This window comes from Vulpes vulpes, chromosome 13 (genome assembly GCF_048418805.1).
Source record: "Vulpes vulpes isolate BD-2025 chromosome 13, VulVul3, whole genome shotgun sequence".
NCBI lineage: Eukaryota > Metazoa > Chordata > Mammalia > Carnivora > Canidae > Vulpes > Vulpes vulpes.
The window spans coordinates 76,519,493-76,542,081 of record NC_132792.1 but is presented as its reverse complement, the minus strand read 5'-3'; the positions used below and the strand labels follow the sequence as shown (position 1 = coordinate 76,542,081).

The 22,589-nt window shown below is 34.8% G+C and overlaps 1 protein-coding gene across 11 annotated transcripts in view; it reads left to right on the top strand.

The window, feature by feature from the left end:
- SNTG1 (syntrophin gamma 1) overlaps positions 1-22,589 on the top strand; it is a 794,914-nt gene that overhangs the window by 624,545 nt on the left and 147,780 nt on the right. For all 11 annotated transcript variants that reach the window (XR_011996669.1, XM_026011160.2, XM_072734765.1 and 8 more), the window contains one exon: positions 2,712-2,841. Coding sequence is in view for 10 of the 11 variants with exons in the window: in XM_026011160.2 (XP_025866945.1) it covers positions 2,712-2,841 (130 nt within the window). In the remaining variant the exon portion in view is untranslated. The remainder of the gene's footprint in view (positions 1-2,711; positions 2,842-22,589) is intronic.

The window sequence follows — 22,589 nt, the reverse complement described above, 5'->3', positions numbered from 1 at the left end:
TCGGCAACTGTGTGTGTGCCTACGTGTGTATATTAAGAATCAAAATTGTGTCTGAGTATCTTCAGGGCTACTACAAATATTGTTAAAGTTTAATGTCTTACAATGCGAAATATGGATAATGTAGTCTATTGATTTCAAAACAAATACCATCAAATAAGATAAAATGAAAAATATTTACTTTCCTGATTATCTCTAATCAGAGAAATACATTTTCTAAAAGCTAAAAATAAAAGCAAAAGCACTATACTTCTTGCTAAGTGCCTAATGGAGCAATAAGTTCACTAAACATTCACAAATATTACAGTCAAGATTACATGTTAATAGATTATTCACAGTAAAGTTATTCATGGAGCTTCAGTGATATGTGAAAGTTTTCTGGATCTCATCAGTTACTCCATAAATACTTGTTAAATCTATAAAGTAGATTATTCTCATTTTCCTATAGAAAAAAATCGTGTCCCAACTAAGTGGACTAATTTGTTAATACTCTCATTTATTTAATAGCAGAGGAAAAAATATGACCCATACTATAATCCTAATGATCAGCCTATTTTGCAAGAGGTCATATGTAAGCAAAGAAACTGGTTAAGTATTTCACTTACATTCATTAAGGGGTTTTCATTAAATCAACCTGGAGAGTTTAAACTGAATGTGAAAAGTGATATAGGTTAACGTATATGCCTGGATTTATAAATGAGTAGTCCCTCGGAATTATTCTTTCCAGAGACTGTATATGTATATGATTACAGAGAATGTATATGATTACAGAGATTGCAAATTTGATCTAAGCATATTAACTTTAATCAGCTAAAAATACCAGAAACTGCCATGATTCATTTAAAACAGAGAGGACAAATATGTTCAGGACATGCTTTAACTTATGACACATGAAGAAATGGTTATGATCATCAGAGAGCAGAAAGAAATGTATATCACTAAACTCAAACTAGTTCTCATTTTCCATGGATGGTTGAACTCTGGATATTTTAAATGTCTTCCTCACTGCTGAGTATCAAAATTAAAGCTAAGAAAGCCGTGAAGTGACAATATTCTTTTCGCTATCACAAATTCAAAAGAATGTTACTTCAAAGAGACAGACAATAGTTGTACTTTCTAAGTTTTTTCTTGTATTTTTAAGAGAAAACAAAATAGTATATTCGAACACTTCTCTGTTATCAGTTGAAAGGACTTAGTGAAGGGTATAAGAGCAGATTTCTCTAAAAATATTAATAAGTTGGATGCAGAGTGCCTTAAAAGTGAAAGCTTTAGCATGCTTCCACTTATGAGCTATGTATGCACTAGTGTCACAGGAAGGCAGGGTGACACAGGTGCTGGAGTTGAGGCAAACACTGTGCTCTGTGGGGTGTACTTTCTCTGATGGGAGAAGTGAAATCATCCCTACTATCCACATAGCCCTCGTTACAAAATGCGGAAGACAGAAAAGGTATTTATTAAGAGAAAAAGATACAAATTTGCATAATTTATAAAGCCTTTGAATGCTGACCTACAGAACTTTTCTATTTCTTCATAAGAAGCTGAGATTTAAATGTAGTTTGTGCATTTCCAAAGTGTATGATGTAATGATGTCATTACATTATGACAATAATGTAATGTCAAGTAATTCTCAAGTAATTCCAAAGTGTATAATGTTACACAACAGAGTAATTCTCAAGCCCATTTTGCTAGCTTCCATTCATTTTGAAAATTTTATCAATTCTTGTCAAGCTCATATCTAAATTTGCAAGAACTTGATACAGAAAAAAAAAATCATTAAAGGTGTAGGGAGCCAGTTTGAATTCTATAGCACTTTGGTGAACAATTTGGGATGGCATCATTTGATTTCTCTAGCAACCACTACAACAAATTAACAAATGACCAAAGGATATTTATACTGGCCATTGGAATTTAAAGTTTGGTTGTTACTGAAATGCACAACATGCACATAAATTCAGAAAAAATTTAGACCTGAGGAGAAGCTATGAACCTCTTGTCCAAACCATCTTTGAGAGAGGAATAAACTGAGGTTAAACATGATTTACAACTAACAAAATGCTGCAGCTGATGATTAGGTGATTTTACATATGATGTTTAATTTTTGCATGTCTTTTTTGGTGATCTTTCCATTGTCAATCAGAAAATGCACTGAAAAACATAAAGAAGAGATGATGTCAACCAAAGTAATAAATAAACTAATATGTATATTTTTCTGGTAAACTGGGAAAATACCTCTAAAATATCTTAGATATTTTTCCATTTACATAACATATATTTTACAACTCAAATCTCCGAATTTATCTGAATCTCAAGACACTTTCTAGTAATTCAAAATTATACCTTGCCTTACTTTATCCTTAGTGTTCCATTTAAAAACAGCGATATTGGGATGCCTGGGTGGCTCAGCAGTTGAGTGTCTGCCTTTGGCCCAGGGGGTGATCCTGGAGTCCTGGGATCGAGTCCCACATCGGGCTCCCTGCATGGAGCCTGCTTCTCCCTCTGCCTGTGTCTCTGCCTCTCTCTCTCTCTCTGTGTCTCTCATGAATAAATACATAAAATTTTTTTAAAAAACAGATATTTATAAAGAGAAATAAGCAAATACGAATTTGAAGCTGTATTTGCATTGTGTAAAAAAACAGCTTTCAACAATACTATTTCAAGTTGCAAATAGATAAATGAGATGATGTTTGATCTGATTTGTTTTGACATGTCTGCAGGCAGAATGCTTTCCAAGTCATTGCTGTGGACGGGGTCTGCAGTGGGATTATTCAGTGCCTCTCTGCTGAAGACTGTATTGACTGGCTACAAGCAATAGCAACTAATATTTCAAACCTCACAAAGCACAATGTAAGTAGTGATTCAAGGGATATCTGGTCATAGAGTTTCGCAGCTGTGTTAAATTTCTTCAGTATATATGTAACTTTACAACAACAACTTGGTGTTTACCTAAGAGTGAGCCACTTTATAACCATCATGACAACTATTCTGGAATACTTATTTAAAGAAAATCACTTTATCTTGAGAGTTTTAGCCCAATGTATAAGTTCTAGAATACTTACACATTTAAGTTTTCATTCACAAACATGATAAACCATCAATGTGAGTTAAATAAGTGGAAATACTTATCATGTAATGACTAGACATATATGTATATATAAGTCAAAGTATTCTGAACTAAGGCAGTACTGAATTTCAAGACAGCATTTTTGAGTTTCCATTAGTGATTTTAGAATTGTAGCTGGAACTGTTTTATGGTGTAAGAAGAGAGGGTCAAAGAGCATGCAGACTGAAGGTCCCACCTAGGACGATGCTGGCACAGGAATAATCAAAAGACGCACTGTGAGATCCAGCAACTCACCCCTTAGAGACACGTCTGTATTACAAGGAATGGCTTCTCTACATTTTCTCCATTGTTCTACTCCAACCTTTCTTTCCCACTCCGATTTCTTCATTATCTTTATCTTCTCACTATCACTATTCTTTCATAACCTAATCAGTCCTTACTTCTAGCAGAAGTATAGTCTAACAAAATATGCAAGATTATAAACATCACTTCATTAAGTACTGACATAGATCATTAAGGATTATTTGATCTTAATGAAAGATTACTCTGTTTCAAAGACAATACTAGATACCATGCATACTTTTGTCTTAATATACTCCTCCAAACACAATTCTATGCCTCGTTTGAGCATTTCAGCCCCAAGGAAAGTTCGGAAATCTATTATGTAAACGGTCAAGCATAAATATGTAACTCTTCCCCCGACTCATGAATGTACAAAACTCTCCTCACATGAATGACCCTACAGATCCAACTATCTTTGCACAGATTTTGCTTTGAAATCTAGGAAAGAGCAAGGCAATGCACGTGTCATTTTGAAGGAATTGGCTGTGAGTGGAACTGCTAGGGATGGGACATGTGCGTGTTCGGCACTTCTTGGTACTGCCAAATGTTTTTCAGATGGCTGTCCAGTTTGTTCTTTTCACTCTATGGCTGTGGGTCTCTTTCTACGGATCACCTCAATACTTGGCATCATTATGTCTTTTTAAATTTTGGTTATTTGGTACATGTGAAATTATGTCTCATTGTGGTACTAATGAAGGGAAGCAACTTTTTCTAATGATGTCTAAATGGGTACAGATACACCATGTCTTGCCCAGGGATGTCACCCAACAAGGATGCCTGGCCTGAGCACACCTCGCTTGAGCAGGAGTGACACTCTACAACACCAGTCTTTGCCAGCTCTTGGTTTCATCATATAGGAATTCAGAAGGTGATAAGAGATTTAAGACAGGCAAAAAAAGAAGAAGAAAGAAGAAAGAAGAAAGAAGAAAGAAGAAAGAAAAAAGAAAGAAAGAAAGAAGAAAAGGAAAGAAAGAAAGAAAGAGAAAGAAAGAAAAGAAAGAAAGAAGAAAGAAAGAGAAAGAAAGAAAGAAAGAAGAAAGAAAGAAAGAAAGAAAGAAAGAAAGAAAGAAAGAAGAAAGAAAGAAAGAAAGAAAGAAAAAAGAGAGACAGAAAGAAAGAAAGAAAGAAAAAGAAAGAAGAAAGAAAGAAAGAAAGAAAGAAAGAGAAAGAGAAAGAAAGAAAGAAAGAAAGAAAGAAAGAAGAAAGAAGAAAGAAAAAAGAAAAAAGAAAGAAGGAAAGAAAGAAAGAAGAAAGAAAGAAAGAAAGAAAGAAAGAAGAAAGAAGAAAGAAAAAAGAAAAAAGAAAGAAGGAAAGAAAGAAAGAAGAAAGAAAGAAAGAAAGAAAGAAAGAAAGAAAGAAGAAAGAAGAAAGAAAAAAGAAAGAAGAAAGAAAAAAGAAAGAAGGAAAGAAAGAAAGAAAGAAGAAAGAAAGAAAGAAAGAAAGAAAGAAAGAAAAGAAAGAAAGAAAGAAAGAAGAAAGAAAAGAAAAGAAGAAAGAAAGAAAGAAAGAAAGAAAGAAAGAAAGAAAGAAAGAAAGAAAGAGGTGTTCTCTGAAGATCATGCCTTTCCTCATTCTTGACATTTTTTTTAGGGATGTTTCTAGGGATAAAGTACTATGAAAGTACTGACTTTTTATTTCATTATATACAATAATTAGAATGCCTAAAAACTGAGCCAAGATCTTATGTTTGTGAGGAAAAAAAAGTATTTTTAAAAGAACAGAATGTTAAGTTTTAAATCAATTTTTTTTTTCTCTTACTACATCCAAATTTACATTGACCCCATATCCTAGGAACATTCTTATGAAAACTGTTTCTTTGGAATATATATTTAGCTAGAACGCTGAGACCCAGAAGACAAGCATATGAGAAGAAAGTGAAGATGCAAATGTTTCTATCTCTGTAGCCAGAGAAAAACAAGCCAGATTTTACTGCTTGTTTTTCACCCTTGTGATGAGTACTTACCACAAGAGAGGAAAGCAGACTTCATTATCCTATACTGAGAGATCCATATGTCTGGTATGATAACGCTGTTCTACTAAAGTTGTCCAATTGTTCTTACAAACCTTTGTGATCACAGTCTAACTGCATGTCCTTTTCATCTTGTAATCAGTTCTCACTCAAAAGGGTTATGATAGCAACAAACTCCCACCTACCTTATAGTGCTACATAAATGTTGAAAGGTCATTGGGCGTAATAATCACATGTGAAAGTTAGATTGACTTTCATGAGGATCAGTGGCTTCCCTGATGATACCATTGATATGGTTGGTTCATATGAAGAAAGAAATGATACAGATTGAGAGCAGCTGGATGAGTTTTGTTTAGATGAGTTTTGTCAGATCATTCTAGATCTCTTAATTTTTTATTCTAGAAAAGATAGAAATAATACTTTGCAGAAGGACATAGAAGGTTTTTTTTTTCTCTATATCTTCAAATACTGTGAGGATGTGCAAACTTTTGGGAGTATAATTCTGAACAGTTTTATTAATAGACTCAAAAAGGAAAATATTTAGATATCTCAGGAAATTTAACTCAAGAGATTAGCATGAATAAACATAAAGTGAAAACAAGATCATCTGGAAAATGCATATAATTATGTTAAAAAATAAAAACAAAAATCATATTATCGAAATGAAATAAAACATATATGTAATCATAATGACTAGAAGAAAAAAAGAAATATTAAAATCTCATAGAAACTTTTTAATACTGAATCATATTTTAGCAATTGAAATAATTATAGAATATATATAGAAGATATATAGAAGATTAAAAGAAAGCAAACAAAACAAAAGCTGTATACTAGAATTACTTGAGTGATATGTTAACCATTTGCTAATTCTTTTGTCACTGATTTCCATCAGTAATAATTTTGTTTAATAGGGGTATTTTCATACCTATTTTATGTGGAAATCCCATTGTATTTGCTATCCAAAAACATTCTTTTTCCAGAAGGTCATTGAAAATAACGGTTAAAAATATTTAAACAAACACTTACTATTTCAATTTAACACTGTTCAAGGTGACTTCAAAATATTGACAGTGCACTTTAGTAAATGGCATAGAGTAGAAGAGGATACTGCAGGGATTTGCCTTAAAACCATGCTTGCACAGAAGCCCATTCATTCTACTTAAACAATATGCTCACACGTTGGAAAGGAAGGAATGGCAGAGGCTACAGTTTACTGGTTTGGTTCCAGCAGGCCTAAACCAGCTCTATTAGGCATTTTTTTATTATTTTGGGTAAAGTAGACTTGAATAGATTTGTAAAGGTAAAACTCATGAATTGTAAAAAACAATTAATACTTTTTAAATTCCTTTTTCTAACCTTTATTATGTTACTAAATACATGATCAAGTATCGCTAGAAAGTTATTAATTTTTATTCCATGATCACATCATATTAAATAATTGAAGATCTTAAAATATAGTGACACTGTAATGGGATGTCATGGGATGAAACTCTTGGGAAATTTAGAGGGGGGAATGTATTTTGCATATAGAAGGAATGTGAGTAATTAGGGGCCAGCTGGCAGACTTTAATAAGTGGGTTTCTAAGGTGACTCCCAATTTTCTCAACTTTCTGCTTTTCACAATATATGCAGTCCTCCTCCTTCATGTGCGCTGGATAGTGAACTGAGAAGCAGATGCTTCCCTTTCAAAATTTCATAAGACACTGCAGTTTCAGTTGACCTGACTACAACCTAGTGACAAACCCAGAGAGAGAGGACCCAGCTAGCCCCACCTGGATTCCTGACTACAGAAAATGTAAGATGGTAAATGTTTGTTAAGTCACCAAGCTTTGGAATTAATTATACAGTAATAGGGAACTGCATTTGTTTCCTAGAGCTGTATAACAACTACAAACTTGGTGGCTTAAAATGACATAACTTCATTTCCACAAAGTTCTGGAAGGCAGAAGTCCAAAATCAAGATGTTATCAGGGCTACATTTGGAGGCTCTAGAGGAGAATCTTTCCTCTTCCCTTCCAGCTTCTGGTTGCTGTCAGTATTTCTTGCCTCCAGGCTCAGGGCCACTTACTGTAATCTCTGCCTCCATGGTCACGTCATGTCTTCCTCTGTGTGCCTGTTCTCCTTTCTGTGTCTCTTAAAACACTTTTCATTGGATTTAGGTTCTACTAGATAAACCAGGATAATCTCACCTTAAAGTCCTTAACTTAATTGCACCTACAAAGATCATTTTTCCAAATAAGGAAACATAACATTTGCAAGTTCCAGGACTTCGAGGTGGATATCGTTTATTTAGTGGGGGAAGGGCAGTCGCCGGGTAGTGTACTGCAGAAACTGACATGGCAGACAAACAACTTAGATAAAATTCCAACTACAACCTTAACTCTCTTTGCCATGTGAGATAACATGCTGGCAGGTTCTAGAAATTAAGATGCAGACATTTTTAAGAGGCCATTATTCTGCCCATCACAAATGCACAGAATAAAAATCTCATAAAACAAAACCAAGTTTAAGTGGTAGTTTAGAGTTACTGATTAAATCATATTTCCAAATTTCTTTTCAGCTACTCTTTGTAACTTATAAATTAAAAATTAGGAATTTTTAAAACAAATGCATGGTTACCTTTTTTTTTTTTTTTTGTAGGGTAGTTAACATTTAAAGGGTATATATTGGATGGATATTGATAGTGAAAATCTGAGAAGGATTATTTTGGCCTTAAGGAGTCCCAGTGAGAGAAGCTGATAGGCTTTAATAGAAAGATAACTACAGTGTGCTCCACTCCCTGGGGTGGAGCTGGGAGGCATCCCAGACTCGCTTAGTGCTCAGTGAATGGTATACGGGAGATTTCCACCTGTGTGTGATGGGAAAATGTGCTAATGACTCTCTACAGGTTAAAATGAAGAGTTTCAAGAGGTTGTGTCATTTTCCTCTTAGATTTCATAACCATAATATTTCTTCCTCTTTGTCATAAATATGTCTTAACTATTCTGTGGTTTGAGCTCTGGAATTGCACCTTTTTTTTTTTTTTGCCTTCAACCTGCTCTTTCAATCCCAGATAATAGGTACTTCTGATTCCATGTGACATCAATGTTTGCATTTAATTTTGCTAATCAGCTGACTTTCAAATAAATTGATTAGGTTGGATTATCCATGATTGTCCAATGTTATCACTAGTGTCTTTAGCAGTGAGAGATGAGGGGTACCTGGGTACCTCAGTCAATTGAGTATCAGCTCAGATCTTGATCTCAGGGTCATGAATTCAAACCCCACATTGGGCCCCACACTGGTTGTGAAGCCTACCTTAAAAAAAACAAGTGGAAGAAAGTAAAATGAAAGAACTATGGAATGGCAATGTGAAGTGTAGTTCTGATGTGGCTATCCCGGAAGACACTTGGGAAGGGACCAGGACTTCAACAAAGCCAGGAGGCCGGTAGAAACTGCAAAGACAAGGGGATGTTGTTCCTTCAGAGCCTTCTCAGAATAGCCACAAAATGCACTTGCATATATCAGAACACCAGCCTTATATGCATATTATTAATTAATTCAAGTGCAAAGAAGCATATAATATGAGTCCCTACATCCTTCAAAAACAGCTAACTTGTAATATTACAACAAATATCCTCATAATTGTCGAGGTAAAACACTCTAGCGAAGATGTCTTTGGAGTTGGGAAGATCTATATTTATCAGTGCCTTGACAGATATGACTAAAAGCCTTCAAATACTACAGAAAATGAAGCAGAAGAAATCTTCGGAAGGCTGTGAGAACTGCCGATGCCGGAAGAGCAAGCATGGCTGGTCTCGTCTTTGGGACAGAGGTCAGAACTGAAGTCAGAGGGAGTCACTGTGAAGGTGTGATGTGGGGTACTTTGACTTGGGCAACAATGGTAGCAAAGGCCCTAAGTAAGAACAAGTCAGTCAATCAGTAGTTGTTTGAAGTAAGGATCACTGTAAAATTGGGGGTAAAAGAGAGAAAGGGGCAATTGATTGAGCTACACTAGGCACTGCAGTGAGAACTTCTCATTAAATTCTTATAGCTCATTAAATACTACTCAGCAAATGCTTACAACTTTGGAGGCATCGTCTGGTTTAGAAGAGCTGTGGAGAAGAGGCCCTGTCGGTGCTGCCCACCATAGATGATTCCTGTCGACTGCTTATTATCTGGACATATTTTCCTGTTTCTCATAAATCTCTCTCTCTCCTAATAGGAGTTTAATAAACAAGTGTGTATTTTTTCTTTTTGAAATAAACCTTCTTCATATACTCACTGAATGACTTACTACAAGGCAAGAATAGAAGAATACAGTGGGCCAGAGTGAGGGAAAATGCATATATCAGATTGCAAATCAAGGCAAAAACTTTTGAACACCTCTCTATTGCACAAAAGCCATGATTCTCTTATGAACATTCTTATGTATGTTCCTCAAACCTTCTTGTTAGAACAGACCATGGAGGTCATCTAGCCCCATCTTCCTGCCAATTAAGAAATATCTCCTGCAAAAGTCCCTTCGGACAACTCTATTCTGGAAACCTCTCCATGACGAGAAAACCACTGTTTCACAGTGCAGCAATGGATTCTCTGACAACTTGGTGTCAGGAAATGCTTCCCTATCCTGAATAAAACTCTCCTGTAGCTTTCATTCATTTGCACTAGTTTAGCCTCAGGAAAGACACACAATAATTTAAACTTCTGTTTTCCTTGACAATTCTTCAAATATAAAGGGGCAGACGGGTATTATATGCCACAGCTGGTTTTTTTTTTCAATGGAAATATCACTGATGCCTCCCTCCTTGAGTTTTCTTCTTTACTCTGTCATCAATCAATGAATGTTTGGGCTTTTTCCAAATTTAGCTATTGTTGATAGTGCTGCTATTAACATTGGGGTGCTCATGCCGCTTCAAATCTATATTTTTGTATTCTTTGGATATCTCCTCCTTTTTCTAAATTCTTTCATATGTATATGTGTATAAATGTGTGTGTATATACTTTTTTCTCAACATGCATTTCCTTATTGGAATTAAATGTGTAACTTGAAAAGTATCTGTGTGTGCAGATGATAGGGATAGATGATAGATAGATAGATGATAAATAGATGATAGATGATAGATAGATAGATAGATAGATAGATAGATAGATAGATAGATGATAGATAGATAGATGATAGATAGATGATAGATAGATGATAGATAGATAGATGATAGATGATAATTATGTTTCTATCCTCAAAAGTTCATTGAAAATTGGTATTACCCTAAGTCAAAATATGTGATTGCACATTGAGGATCTCAAAGTATATAATTTACATTATAACATGTAAAAGAATAGAATAGATTCTCTTCCCTAGATCTTTGTATCAGTTAAGAATGCTTTCAGACAACTAAGGGAACACTAAGTACTGATGGAGTAAATAGTCGGATTTTTTTGTTCCCAACTGACAAGGATTCTGGATGGTGACATTCACTAGCTTTGTCTCGGTGGTTCAGGGAAGCCACCAAGAATCCATCTTCCATCTATACATATTATTGCCCTGCATTACCATTAGAATGTTGACTTTTACCTTGTTTGTACCTCATGGTTACACAAGGGCTTCAACAGTTCCAAACATCACTTTAGTGTTTGGAACAGGAAAGAAGGATACATAGTCCCAACTACACATGTCTCTTTTTATCAAGCTAAGAGAAAAGCTTGATAAAGGGGGGTGGGGCAGGGAGGTGAGGGTGGCTAGTTTCTACCATTTTTGGTGTCTACGGTAGGAAATGACTGAGGAAAAAAAAAAGATTGTGAACAGCTTTTGAGACAAATAACCAACAATATCTACACATTACTTAATATTAAAACCATAGTAATCCTAAGGTAAATGTGTGTAAAATCAATACTCTCTCTGATTTTTGTGAGATAATCACAGCCTTTCTGGATTCTATCTCTCTGTCTCTCTGTCTCTGTCTCTTTCACACACATACCCTCCCACACACATACCTTTAATCAGTCATCTGAGTTGACTCAGCAGGTATTTTATTCATCTTATGTCTTTTACACATTTACCTTCAGAAGTGAAAGCAAATTCATTCAAATGTTTAATTCATAGGGATCTGCAATATTAGCTGGCAAACACTTGCAAGTTGAAAAAATAGAGGGATCCTTGGGTGGCTCAGCGGTTTGGTGCCTGCCTTCAGCCCAGAGCGTGATCCCGGGGGCCTGGGATTAAGTCCCACATCTGGGTCCCTGCGTACAGCCTGCTTTTCCTTCTGCCTGTGTCTCTGCCTCACTCTCTCTCTGTGTCTCTCATGAATAAATAAATAAAATTTAAAAAATAGAATATTTTCCCTAAAAATGTTGGTTGTGAAAAGCTAAAGGAAAAACTATTATGTCTGCCACGTTGAAAAGGCTTGACAAAGCTTGTAGGTGAATTGAAAGTCATGACAAAATAAAACCTAGTACAAAGAAGATTTACTGACAATGAACTAAGGGCTGTGATCAGAGATGGCAGAGTGTGGTTCTGACAGGCATAGGTGTCACGTAAGTAGACTTTTTCTTCCTTTTTATAGCTGCTGACATTTCTGAGTCCTTAGATGTACTTTTTAGTGCTAGCTTGTTGTTGTTTTCTACATTGTTTTTCTTCATGCACCAAAATATGAATGTCAGACATGCAGGTGTTAACTAAAAATGGGTTATAGGGAGTGAAATCAAACAACTGCAGAGTCAGTAATTTAAATCAGAATAAAACCAAGGGCAAGTTTGGGCATAACACTGTGTGCATAATTTTGACAATCATATTTTTTTCTTTTCACACAATTAGAGTTTATTTTGGCATGTTAGGTCAGGAGAGATCTCAGTAAAATAACCTACTTTGTTTCTTGGAGAATTACTAACTAAAACTTAAATAAAGTCCCTAAATTTTTGGTATTGACCATATTAGCTGATTTTCATTTGTAAAACCCAAAATATCTGCTTTGATGTTAGCTGGATAATGCAATCATTTATAAAATGGGGCAGTGTTACTGGACACAATCATATGCCACCCTTGATCCATCTGGCTCTGCCGGCATAACCCAATCCCCTTTGCCCAACAGGACTCCTTCTTTTGCCTTTCTTTCTGGCCAGAGCATTCCCGGTTCTTAATATTCTTTAGTTTCAGAGCCACAGGAATTTCCCAGGGGACCTCAGCCTAACACACTCACAGTTTTAGCTGCCTGCAATGCCTAGGGCTAGACTTCAAGATGGCCTTCATCTTGCCCAAAGTGACAGGAGCCAATCCCACTGGCCCCACCAGCTGCCCCCACACTGATGGTAACTCAGTAGGATTGTGCAGCAGCTTATCCCCATGGGACATACATTATCCAATGAGAGACAAGGGGCAAAAAGGAGATAGCTAACAAAGTACTTGTCCTTCACCAACGCATGAGCTATTTGGAAATGCAGTAATTGCATAAGGCTCTACAGATGTATCACACTCCATTGAACACCAGCAATGTTTCAAGAAGCTACGGCCAGCCCAGTGACTCAAGCAACTCACCACCTTGTGTTTGCATCCTGCTATTATGCTGCTCCTTTTGCCTTTCACTCTTGCTTCCTTGGGATTGAACATTCGCCCTCAATAATGGTTTAGCATATATGACTTCCTCAGGCTATACTTCTAAGGAAGCCAGACCAAGGAAATACATTTTACCTCTAAATGCTCATTATAGGGTATTTCATGGGGGCTACATTCTTACCTACTAACAATTCAATATGGCAGGGAAGGTGTAAATGAAGTGTGCTAAGTAGGTAGATGAAGGGCCATTATGAAATTATGCAAGAAATCATTTTGAGTTTGCAGTTGTTCAATTGAATACATCCTAAAAGACCCACTGTTCTAAGATGGAGCTTAAAAGCTGAGGACACCTAACTATGGTGCAGAGGTGGCTGAAAACAATTCCTGAGGATTGAGTATGAATTATGTGTAAACCCTGCATTCTCTTCTTTAAGAGTCCTGCCTAATTATTTAGCAATGGTAAACCTAATTTCTTCACCTATGATTAAACTGACATAGCAAAAAGTTTCATCACTTCCTGAAACCCATGCTTCCTACACTGTGCAGACACACCTACCCTGCAGACGATTTTCCTATTTTCTCCTCTTTTTATAATGTCTTATAGTACCTATTGTAACACTCATCTCAAAAATTTAGAATTATTTGTTGCATGTTTGTTTTGCCAGCTATATCAGATAATTCTTGAGAATAGGAATCCTATATCCTTGGCATTCACTCGATGTCTGACATACAGTCATGTCTGAAGTTTAGTGAATTCGTGGAAGAAAGAATAAATTAGCCCTGAATGAATAAACATATGCATTTATAAATGGTTGCAACCCACCTTCAGCTTTTGGGCTTTTAATTCATAGAAAGATTAGATAGATGATATGGATATTGATAGATAAAGATAGGTGTGTGTTATCTACATGGCATTTATCATATATATGCTAATATTAAAGACGATGACAGAATTGAAAAATTCTTGTACTAGGAAAAATAAAGTTTAAGAAAACTTATTTGCATATAATACCCAATCATCCTGAAATATTGATTTATTGTTAATAGATATGTTTTTAAACACAGCATGGCATACTTTTAAAATTGTATCCATAGAGATGGAGAGTAACTAAGGTAGCAATGGGACAGAATCCATATCCTGAAAAAAATGGATGAAAAATATGAGCTGAAATATGAGCTCCTGAGACAAAAATCATTTTTTGATTCTTCCCTCTACATGGTAAAGGTAGAATTTTATCAGCAGCTGCAGAATGGATATATTGCCTTATGTGCCCACACACTAATATCATTAGTCGTCAGGTGGATTTATATCTGTAGAATAAAGATTTCTCTTAGTCCTCACACATCTGTTAAATAATATTGGCCACAAATCTCTAAGGGAATTGGAGGACTATTTTTTGCTTCCATAAGAATGATTTGCTTGGGTAAATCTTCAAAATTGATTTTCATGGGAAAATACACCTTGATAGCAGGGTCCTGCAGCATCTGTTCTGAAAACACACAACTTCATCCACCAAAATCACCTTGTTTATGAGATCTAAAAAATAAAAGATCAGTAGAACTTGGACAGAAAGTTTTTAATGTAAGACCTTCACTGATTTTCAAACATTTAATTGGAAGAAACCATCCCTAAAGACATTCAAATTAGGAGGAGAGAAAATTTTTAAAGGATTATTTTAATATCCTATTATATTTCTTTTTTGGTCTGAAGAGATAGTCATAAGAGGATATTACAGTTTTAGTTTCTAGATACATTTGATGATGCTAAAAATGAGTATGCAAAATTAGGGGATTCAGAAAATAAGAGTGATATTTAAAACAAATGGGCAATCCTATTACACCAAATTTTATTTTCAATCAGTTCCAAACAAATCTTTACTAGAGCCAGTTATGGATTACCTTTATCTCAATTTAACAGATTTGCTGCAATAATTAAGCTTCCATTAAGGGGTTTTCATCATTAACATTCAGTGAAATGTTGTCAAAGAAAAAGGAAGACACATATTTATCATTTATTCCATCATTTAGTAAAAATAAATATTATTCCTTAAAGTACAGTTCATATATTTATTTTAGCAGATGTTCACTTTTGATGTCAGGTAAGTCAAATTGAATTAACCATGACTATTTTCATTTCTTTAGTATAAGAAATTTACCTGAAAAAAAATTTGTAAAGTAAGCATTCAATGACTTTATATTTGTCCTCCGAGCTTTTTTAAGTTTCAAACTTAAAATTTAAAGTTCTAATGAAAAGTCTTTAATGAAAAAGCTATGAATTTAAATTAAACTTTAATACTATAGGACTATGGTATTCTTGCATATAATAGAGTTTCAAAATACTTATTTCTGTAAATGTAAGACTTCATAAATACCAAAGATTCTTACAAGAAAAATATCCCTAATGTAATAGAGTAAGGAGACCGAATAAATGGCGAAAACATTTGATAAATTAGAATGCCTCATTTTTCTTACATTATTTAGCATCTATAAAAATATGTACATGATATGCAAAAAGTAGAAGTTTTAGTAATTAATTTTAAGATCTAGAAAATAACTTTTCTATTATACTTCATTCAGAACATGAAGATTTTTCTCATGTGCATTTAATGATTCTTCCGCTTAGAAAAATCTACTCAAAATCCTCTTTCTGCGAGAGTTTATCTATATTACTGACTTTTATATTTCTTGAGCGTACTACTTTCTAGAAAATCAAGTACAAAACCTCATTTTCCATTTGGTGTATTAGTATTGATACAAAAATATATATTAAAATATGTCCTTTCATTTGTTTTTAATTTTAGACTTTTATTAAAGTGCAGAAGAGTTAAAATGAAAATTTATTGCAATAACATATTACTAGTGTTTTTATTAGCATATTATTACAAATATATTAAAATATGTGGGTTTTTATTTACATATATAAAATAAAATTATCATCCTCTTGTGTACATTATATTATCCTTTGTTCAATTAGGATTTAATCATAAGGGGTGCCTGGGTGGCTCAGTCGGTTAAGCATCTGCCCTCAGCTCAGGTCATGATTCCAGGGTCCTGGGATCAAGCCCCACATCAAGCTCTCTGCTTGGCAAGGAGTCTCCCTCTCCCTATGCCTAATACTCCCCTTGCTTGTGCTCGTTCTCTCTCTTTTCCTCTGTCAAATACATAAATAAAATCTTTTAAAAAATTAATCATGAACATTTTCCCTTGACAGTAATTATATTCTGAGATTACCCATTTCTAAGGGACTAATAGTTATTTAACTTTGTATGTCTCATCATTAAATGGGTGATTATTACTTGAAATAGAAATCATTTAAAATATACCATTAAATAATAGTGCACTTTGGATTTTTTGGGCATATTAAACAGTTAAAACACTGCTGATTATATTTAGAAAAAGAACCAAAGTATATGAACAAACCAAGATCGATGTCTTAATCACATCAGCTGGATCACGACTATATTGAAGTTTTGTAGGGTTCTGTTTACTTCTGTTTTTTTCTTTTTTTTTTTCCTTTTCCAGTGCTATAGCCCTCCAGGCCTTTGAACTGAGAGTATAGTCTATTCCTGGGAGCTCTCCTTAGCTGGCTCTGAATTCACCTTGCTTACTTCTCAGCACAGCAGATTTCTAAAACTGTTTTCTGCTTTTGCATAATTTTCAGATTAATATTTTTAACCTTTTGTCCTACCTTGATTCAGAACTCAGCAAATATCTTGAAGTGAAAACCAGTTTTGTGTTCAGAGCCCTACAGATCACAAATCCTGCCAATATTATCCTATGAGAAAAGTAAATGTTCTGCTTCTTTCTCTGTCTGGGCAATTTATGCTTCTGACTCTCTTCCAAGTGCCAATCCAGTGTCTGCAGAAGGCCAGCTCGCCTCTTTGTACTCATCAGTCTGGAACCGTACCTATACTACCCCTTGTAAGAGCAGGTGCTCTCACATGCCTTCAAACAAAATGCTTTTACTCAGTTCACATCTCCGTTCTAGTTGTCATCAATAGGAAGGTAGCTGTGCCTCATGCTTTCTCATCCCATTTAGGAGCCTAATGATTTTGCTTTCTTTCTTAAATATGTCTGCGTTAAATATGGACAGTGTTGGACACTAGTGGATGATTCAAGTAATTAACCACTTGTTCCACTTTTGCTCTCTATTGGAATGTAACATACAATCTTTCCATTAACTCAGTATATACATTTTAGGTGCAACTATTCTTATTATTATATTTTATTCATATAGTTTAATTAGTATATTTATATTTAATATTATGTATTCAATTAATTATGTGTTAAAAGTCATTGGTCCATTTAGTTTTTCAGGTGTAAAACTGTTTTAATTTTTGTAATTTTACATGCACTTGAAATTCTAAATGCATTTAACTAGCCTCAGAGATTAACCTTAAATACTCTCGAGTGTGTTTGACCATTTATTCTTGATGGACTCATAAAAGTCTAAATATAGTTGCTCTTAAATAGTATCATCAGAAATTTTAATGTGGAAGAAATTTGACATATATATTTCTTTTTTTGACATATATATTTCTATATATAATCTACTTCTTAGATTAATTGTTACTAATTTTGTTCTTCTTAGAGTGATCAAAAACATTTTGTCCTATATCTGTATCTTTTATTTTTCAAACTGAAGAAGACTATTGATTTGGATATACATATATGGTATTCAAGCAACTTAAAATCTTAGTCATTCTTAATCTAATTTTCTTAGGTATTTATCATACAGTGGATTATCTTCCTCTAATGGCATATGAATCATGCACTTTTTAAATAGATACATGTTTTACATTCTATTTTTTACCATATTATCTAGACTATAATTCTTTAATGCCACTGTTAAATAATAATGATAAGGGCAATTATTTATTTTTTCTGTTAAATAGATTGCTTTCTCTTTTTTTTTAAGTTTTATTTGTTTATTCGTGAGAGACACAGAGAATGGCAGAGTCATAGAGGGAGAAGCAGGCTTCCTGAGGGTAGCCTTGTACGAGACTTGATCCCAGGATCCTGGGATCATGACCTGAGCCAAAGGCAAACACTCTACCACTGAGCCACCCAGGTGTCCCTGTTAAATGGATTAATTTTAATCAGAATATTTGTTAACTTGAAATAAATGCTGATCCTATATAAAAGGATAATTATATTCTTATTTTACTTATTCTACTTCCTTTACCATTACTTTTATAAATATTGGAATTGCATTTTAAAATTAAATTTGCATATCTATTTGTGATTTTAATTTATTTTTCTTCTTAACATAACCATCTCTTAGATGTGTTTCCATAAACCATACCTGGTTTACAAATAGGTTTTGATGCATTGTCCTCACTATCTTTGAACATTAAACATTAAAATTTACATATTGAGATTTGTAGTAAAAATTAAATTTCCAGAATTTGTGGTAAAACTAAAACCCATGTTATATTTTGGCAGAACAAGAGTATGTCAGTTCTTTATACCAGCTGTTCTCATTAGTCCAAAACATATATTAATGTAATGATTACAAGGTTCTGTAATAAGTAAAATTACAAGATTATAGTAATAAAGAAGATTAAATCAGATCCTAGTTAAAGAATTAGGATAGCTAAACCAGTTACAGATTTTCAAATCAGGAATGAGAGCCTCACACTGAGCCCTAGTGAAGACCTGCAGAGTATCACCAACAACAGAAGGAACTGACATTATTTTGATTCAGATTTAGGATTATCAATGAGGTTAAGAACGTAGGAGCAGCATGCAACATGCCCCATAAGATAGCTAACGGTGATTGACCATCTTTTTTAGATAGTTGGTCACACTGCAAGGCCGAGTGAAGACAAAGGCTGTGCAAGTAATGGTTACGGTGAAGTAGAGGTCAGTAAGCACAAGCAACAAGAACAATGTAAGAACTACGCCCTTGGGGAATATTAAAAAGAAAGTCACTGGTCAGTTTCGCTAGGGTTTGCAGAAAAGTTTTTATGGTGGTTATGGTGGTTCTTGATCCTGTAGTACAATAACACAGCCTCTCTGGTCAGACAGAACCAGATGCCACGTTTGGATGAATTTAAAAACTCTTTAATTTCTGTGCACCTCAAACACACACACACACACACACACACACACACACACACACACACACACAAGAATAGATTCTTTGCAGGTGAAAAACAAAAAAGAGAGAGGGAGTGAGGAGGATGCAGAGAGGGAAAAGGACAGGAGACAGAGCGTGCAAGTGCAGGTGAGCAGGTGGTGTGGCAGGGAGAGGCTGTGTGAGGGAAGGCACATGGTATGGACAGTCCTTCTGGACGGACAGAGACCTATTACACAGGTAATCATGGAGGGGTTGGAATGGTATAGCATTCTGCCAATTTAAGATTTGCATTTTTAAAATCGTGTCTTGTAGGTATTATAGAAGGGCAAACCTGAAGCATTGTTTTTAATTATCTCCTTTTCATCAAGAACATAAAATTACGCAAATGTGCCCCTTCATCTTTGATGTTCTTTTTTGTTACATGAGAAACTGGATGACTAAATTCCAAAATCCCCTCTGCAAATTAATGGATGCAGGTCACTATCAAAAGTCAGGAAAAGCAGAGACAGGAAATCCTACGGAGAAGTTAAACAATGATTTACTGGCTAAGCACTAAGCTCAGGTTTCATAACTTTTTTTTTTTTTTAAACAGGAACTTATTTAAAGCTCACTGGACCATTTCTACTAATGCAGTAAACTCAAGCTTGGTGCTTCTTAGCATCTCAGTCACTTCTAAATTAGAATTCACTCTTTTGGGGTAAATACTCAAATTCCAGTTCTCCTTTTTCCTTTTCCTCCCTTCTCCCTGCAGGAATAATGTATGACTCCAGCCTTGGTCTCTGGAAACTCTTCCGTGGGGTTCCTCCCCCGTGTTCTTATGTGATTCCTGGTGTGTGTGATCCTCCAGTATCTCCAGCTCACGTGTCACAAAGCTGCTCCTTATCTTCCAGCACTTGTGTTATTTTCTCACCAGCCTAGCAGGCATGAGAAATCTCAGATTCTGGTGTTCACATTCAAACATCTCCTCTACCTACAGCTGTTCTATCATTTTGAAACCATCTTTGATAGGGAGATTCAGTGAGGACCTGGGGAAGAGAGTCCAAATCTCTCCACTGGGTTTTCCCAAGTTAATTTGTGCTTTCTAAAACTACTTCCCCAAACCGTCACCTGCCATGGCAAACTGCAGGAGACCCAGCCACTCCCTGCTCACCATCTCTCTCTCTCTCTCCCTCTCCCTCTCTCTCTCTCTCCACCCCCACCCGTCTCCATGCTTATGTCTCAGTCCACAAACTAGTCTTCCCGTGAGATGAATTTGCTTGTAATCATCAGGCATCCCTTCCCACTCTCATGTATGTATAAACTCTAAGTTTTGAAGCCATTAGAATTCCTATGGACATTCAAAGTTAATAGTTTAGAAATTTATTTTCTTCTGCACAAACTTGCTTTCAAGACTAAGGTAACCTCAGAGAACTTGATTTTTTGTTCTGAGATACTCCGTTTTTTCATTTGTTCAGCAAACATTGATTGAGCACCTTAGTAGGTGCTTAGTAGACTTAATAGACCCAGATATCTCTTGCATGTAAGAAGTAATGTATTGAATAAAACGGAAACCTGTGACATCATGAACTTTTTTTCTAAAGGGAGAGGGCAAGCAGATCATAACACAAAAAATATAAAATAAATGGTATTTGACAACGTTAAGTGATACAGAAGGAAAGAAATAAGGCACTATTTTAGATTTTATTCTGCTACTTCTAAGCCTAGAGGTTTATAATGAAATATCAACTTTCTTCTTCACATCATGGTGACATGAAAGGATTCATTTGGTTTTATTTATCTATTTATTTATTTTTGGTCCTTTCACCCATTTTAATGAAAAATTTTGTTCAGGTAACTATTTGTTGATCTCAATTTAAAATTATTCAACATATTCCCTAGTTAGACCATATGAACACAGATTAACTAGGAAATCTTTGCAGCTCTCTATGGATTGTCCACGTTGTAAAAACATGGTATGCTCCAAGTGTATGCACGTGCACTTGTGTTTGTACTGTAAACCCGACAATATATGTCTATCTCATTTACTTGAGGTGTTGCAATAGTCTATTTAGAAGGAAATGTTCCAGCGTGATTCTAGAGAAAAATAGAAATTAAAGTACTATATATTGTTTTCCTGAACAAATCTGAAAAAGCCTATTTAAGTATGCGATGGCATAGGTTTGATTTTGAATACTGATTTTTATTAAATACTATTTTAAATAAATACTACGTAAAGAAGTGTCATTTGTTTCACATCAGTCATGTATTTTATGTCATGCATAGAACTAAAATCACATGTTGGGGGAACTAAAAGAAGAAGGCAGAATTTCCATTCTCAGAGGGTTTTCAGTGTCCTAGGAATGAAAGATAGTTCCAGAAACATTCCACTGAGTTGAGCATTATCTTACCACGATTGCACAATAAAACAAAAATAAGTTGATATTTGATTTTAAGATATTTGAATTTCATACCATACGTTTATAAGACTTATGTTCTCAAATAAAATAAGAAATTTTCACTACCTAGAGTTTGTTTCTTTTGAGTAGGTCATACCATCCTGAATGTAGACATTGTCTTTCGAATATGTAGAAGTCATTAAAACAATTAATACGTCTGTAAATAACTGTGGTATAAAAATTATTGGAGATGCAAAGCCTCTTGCTTTGTCCATAGCACTCTGCGTCTCAGGGCATCTTCTGTAGGACAACTGTGCTTTACTACCTGATAGAAGGCCAAATCAGCTGTTTCTTGAGCCATTGTATTAAATCTCCTTCTTTTCTGGAACTCTCTATAAAATTTTAAAGTATCTATAAATCCTCTGGAAGAGGTCACACAGTTTCATCAGATTTTAAAGATGTATGTGGTTAAAAATGATTTATAGAAACACTTTGCTGTCTTTGAAATAAATGTCTTTCCTTAGGGTAGCCATAAATTCTAATTCTATACTCATCCTCGAAGGTAGAATATCTACATAAATAAAATTCTTCCATCCGGCAGATTTATTTATTCTTCCTTCCCTCACTCCTCTTCTTCCTCCCTCCCTTCCTTCCTCTACTGTCTCTGTCATTTCTTTATATTATGAGGACCAATTCGAGTATGCTTCCTGTTTTTATTAAGATATGAGGGGTTCCTGAAAAAATATACCACGTAAATTGTAACTTCTCATACTTTCACATAGACATTATATTCCACATTCTCAGCTTACATCAATGTGATGTTAAAACATTAAGTGTTTGCAGATTTATCTTTCTTTTTTGGGCTAAAAGCTTTAATATGGATTTTCTTCATCCAAATGCACTGTACTTGGTGGTTGTGTATGTCACTTGCTGTTCTTATAGAATGACAAGGCATTCCAGCTGAAAATCTTACTCTGCTTCCTTTACAGCCGTAGGATTAATAGCTTAAGTAATCCTGCTCCATAAACAGCTAGTTTGATGTGACTGCAATTATTTCCTTTCATCTCTTCAAGCCACTGATTCTTTTTGTTCAAGATTATATTAAATTTTCAGATTCTCATAACACAAATTATTGGTTCTGAAAACAAAATAATTAACATTGGTTTCTAAGAAGTTTAACATTAAAAACATCTTTCAGACAATTTTTGATTTTCCTTATTTGCAGAGCAGTC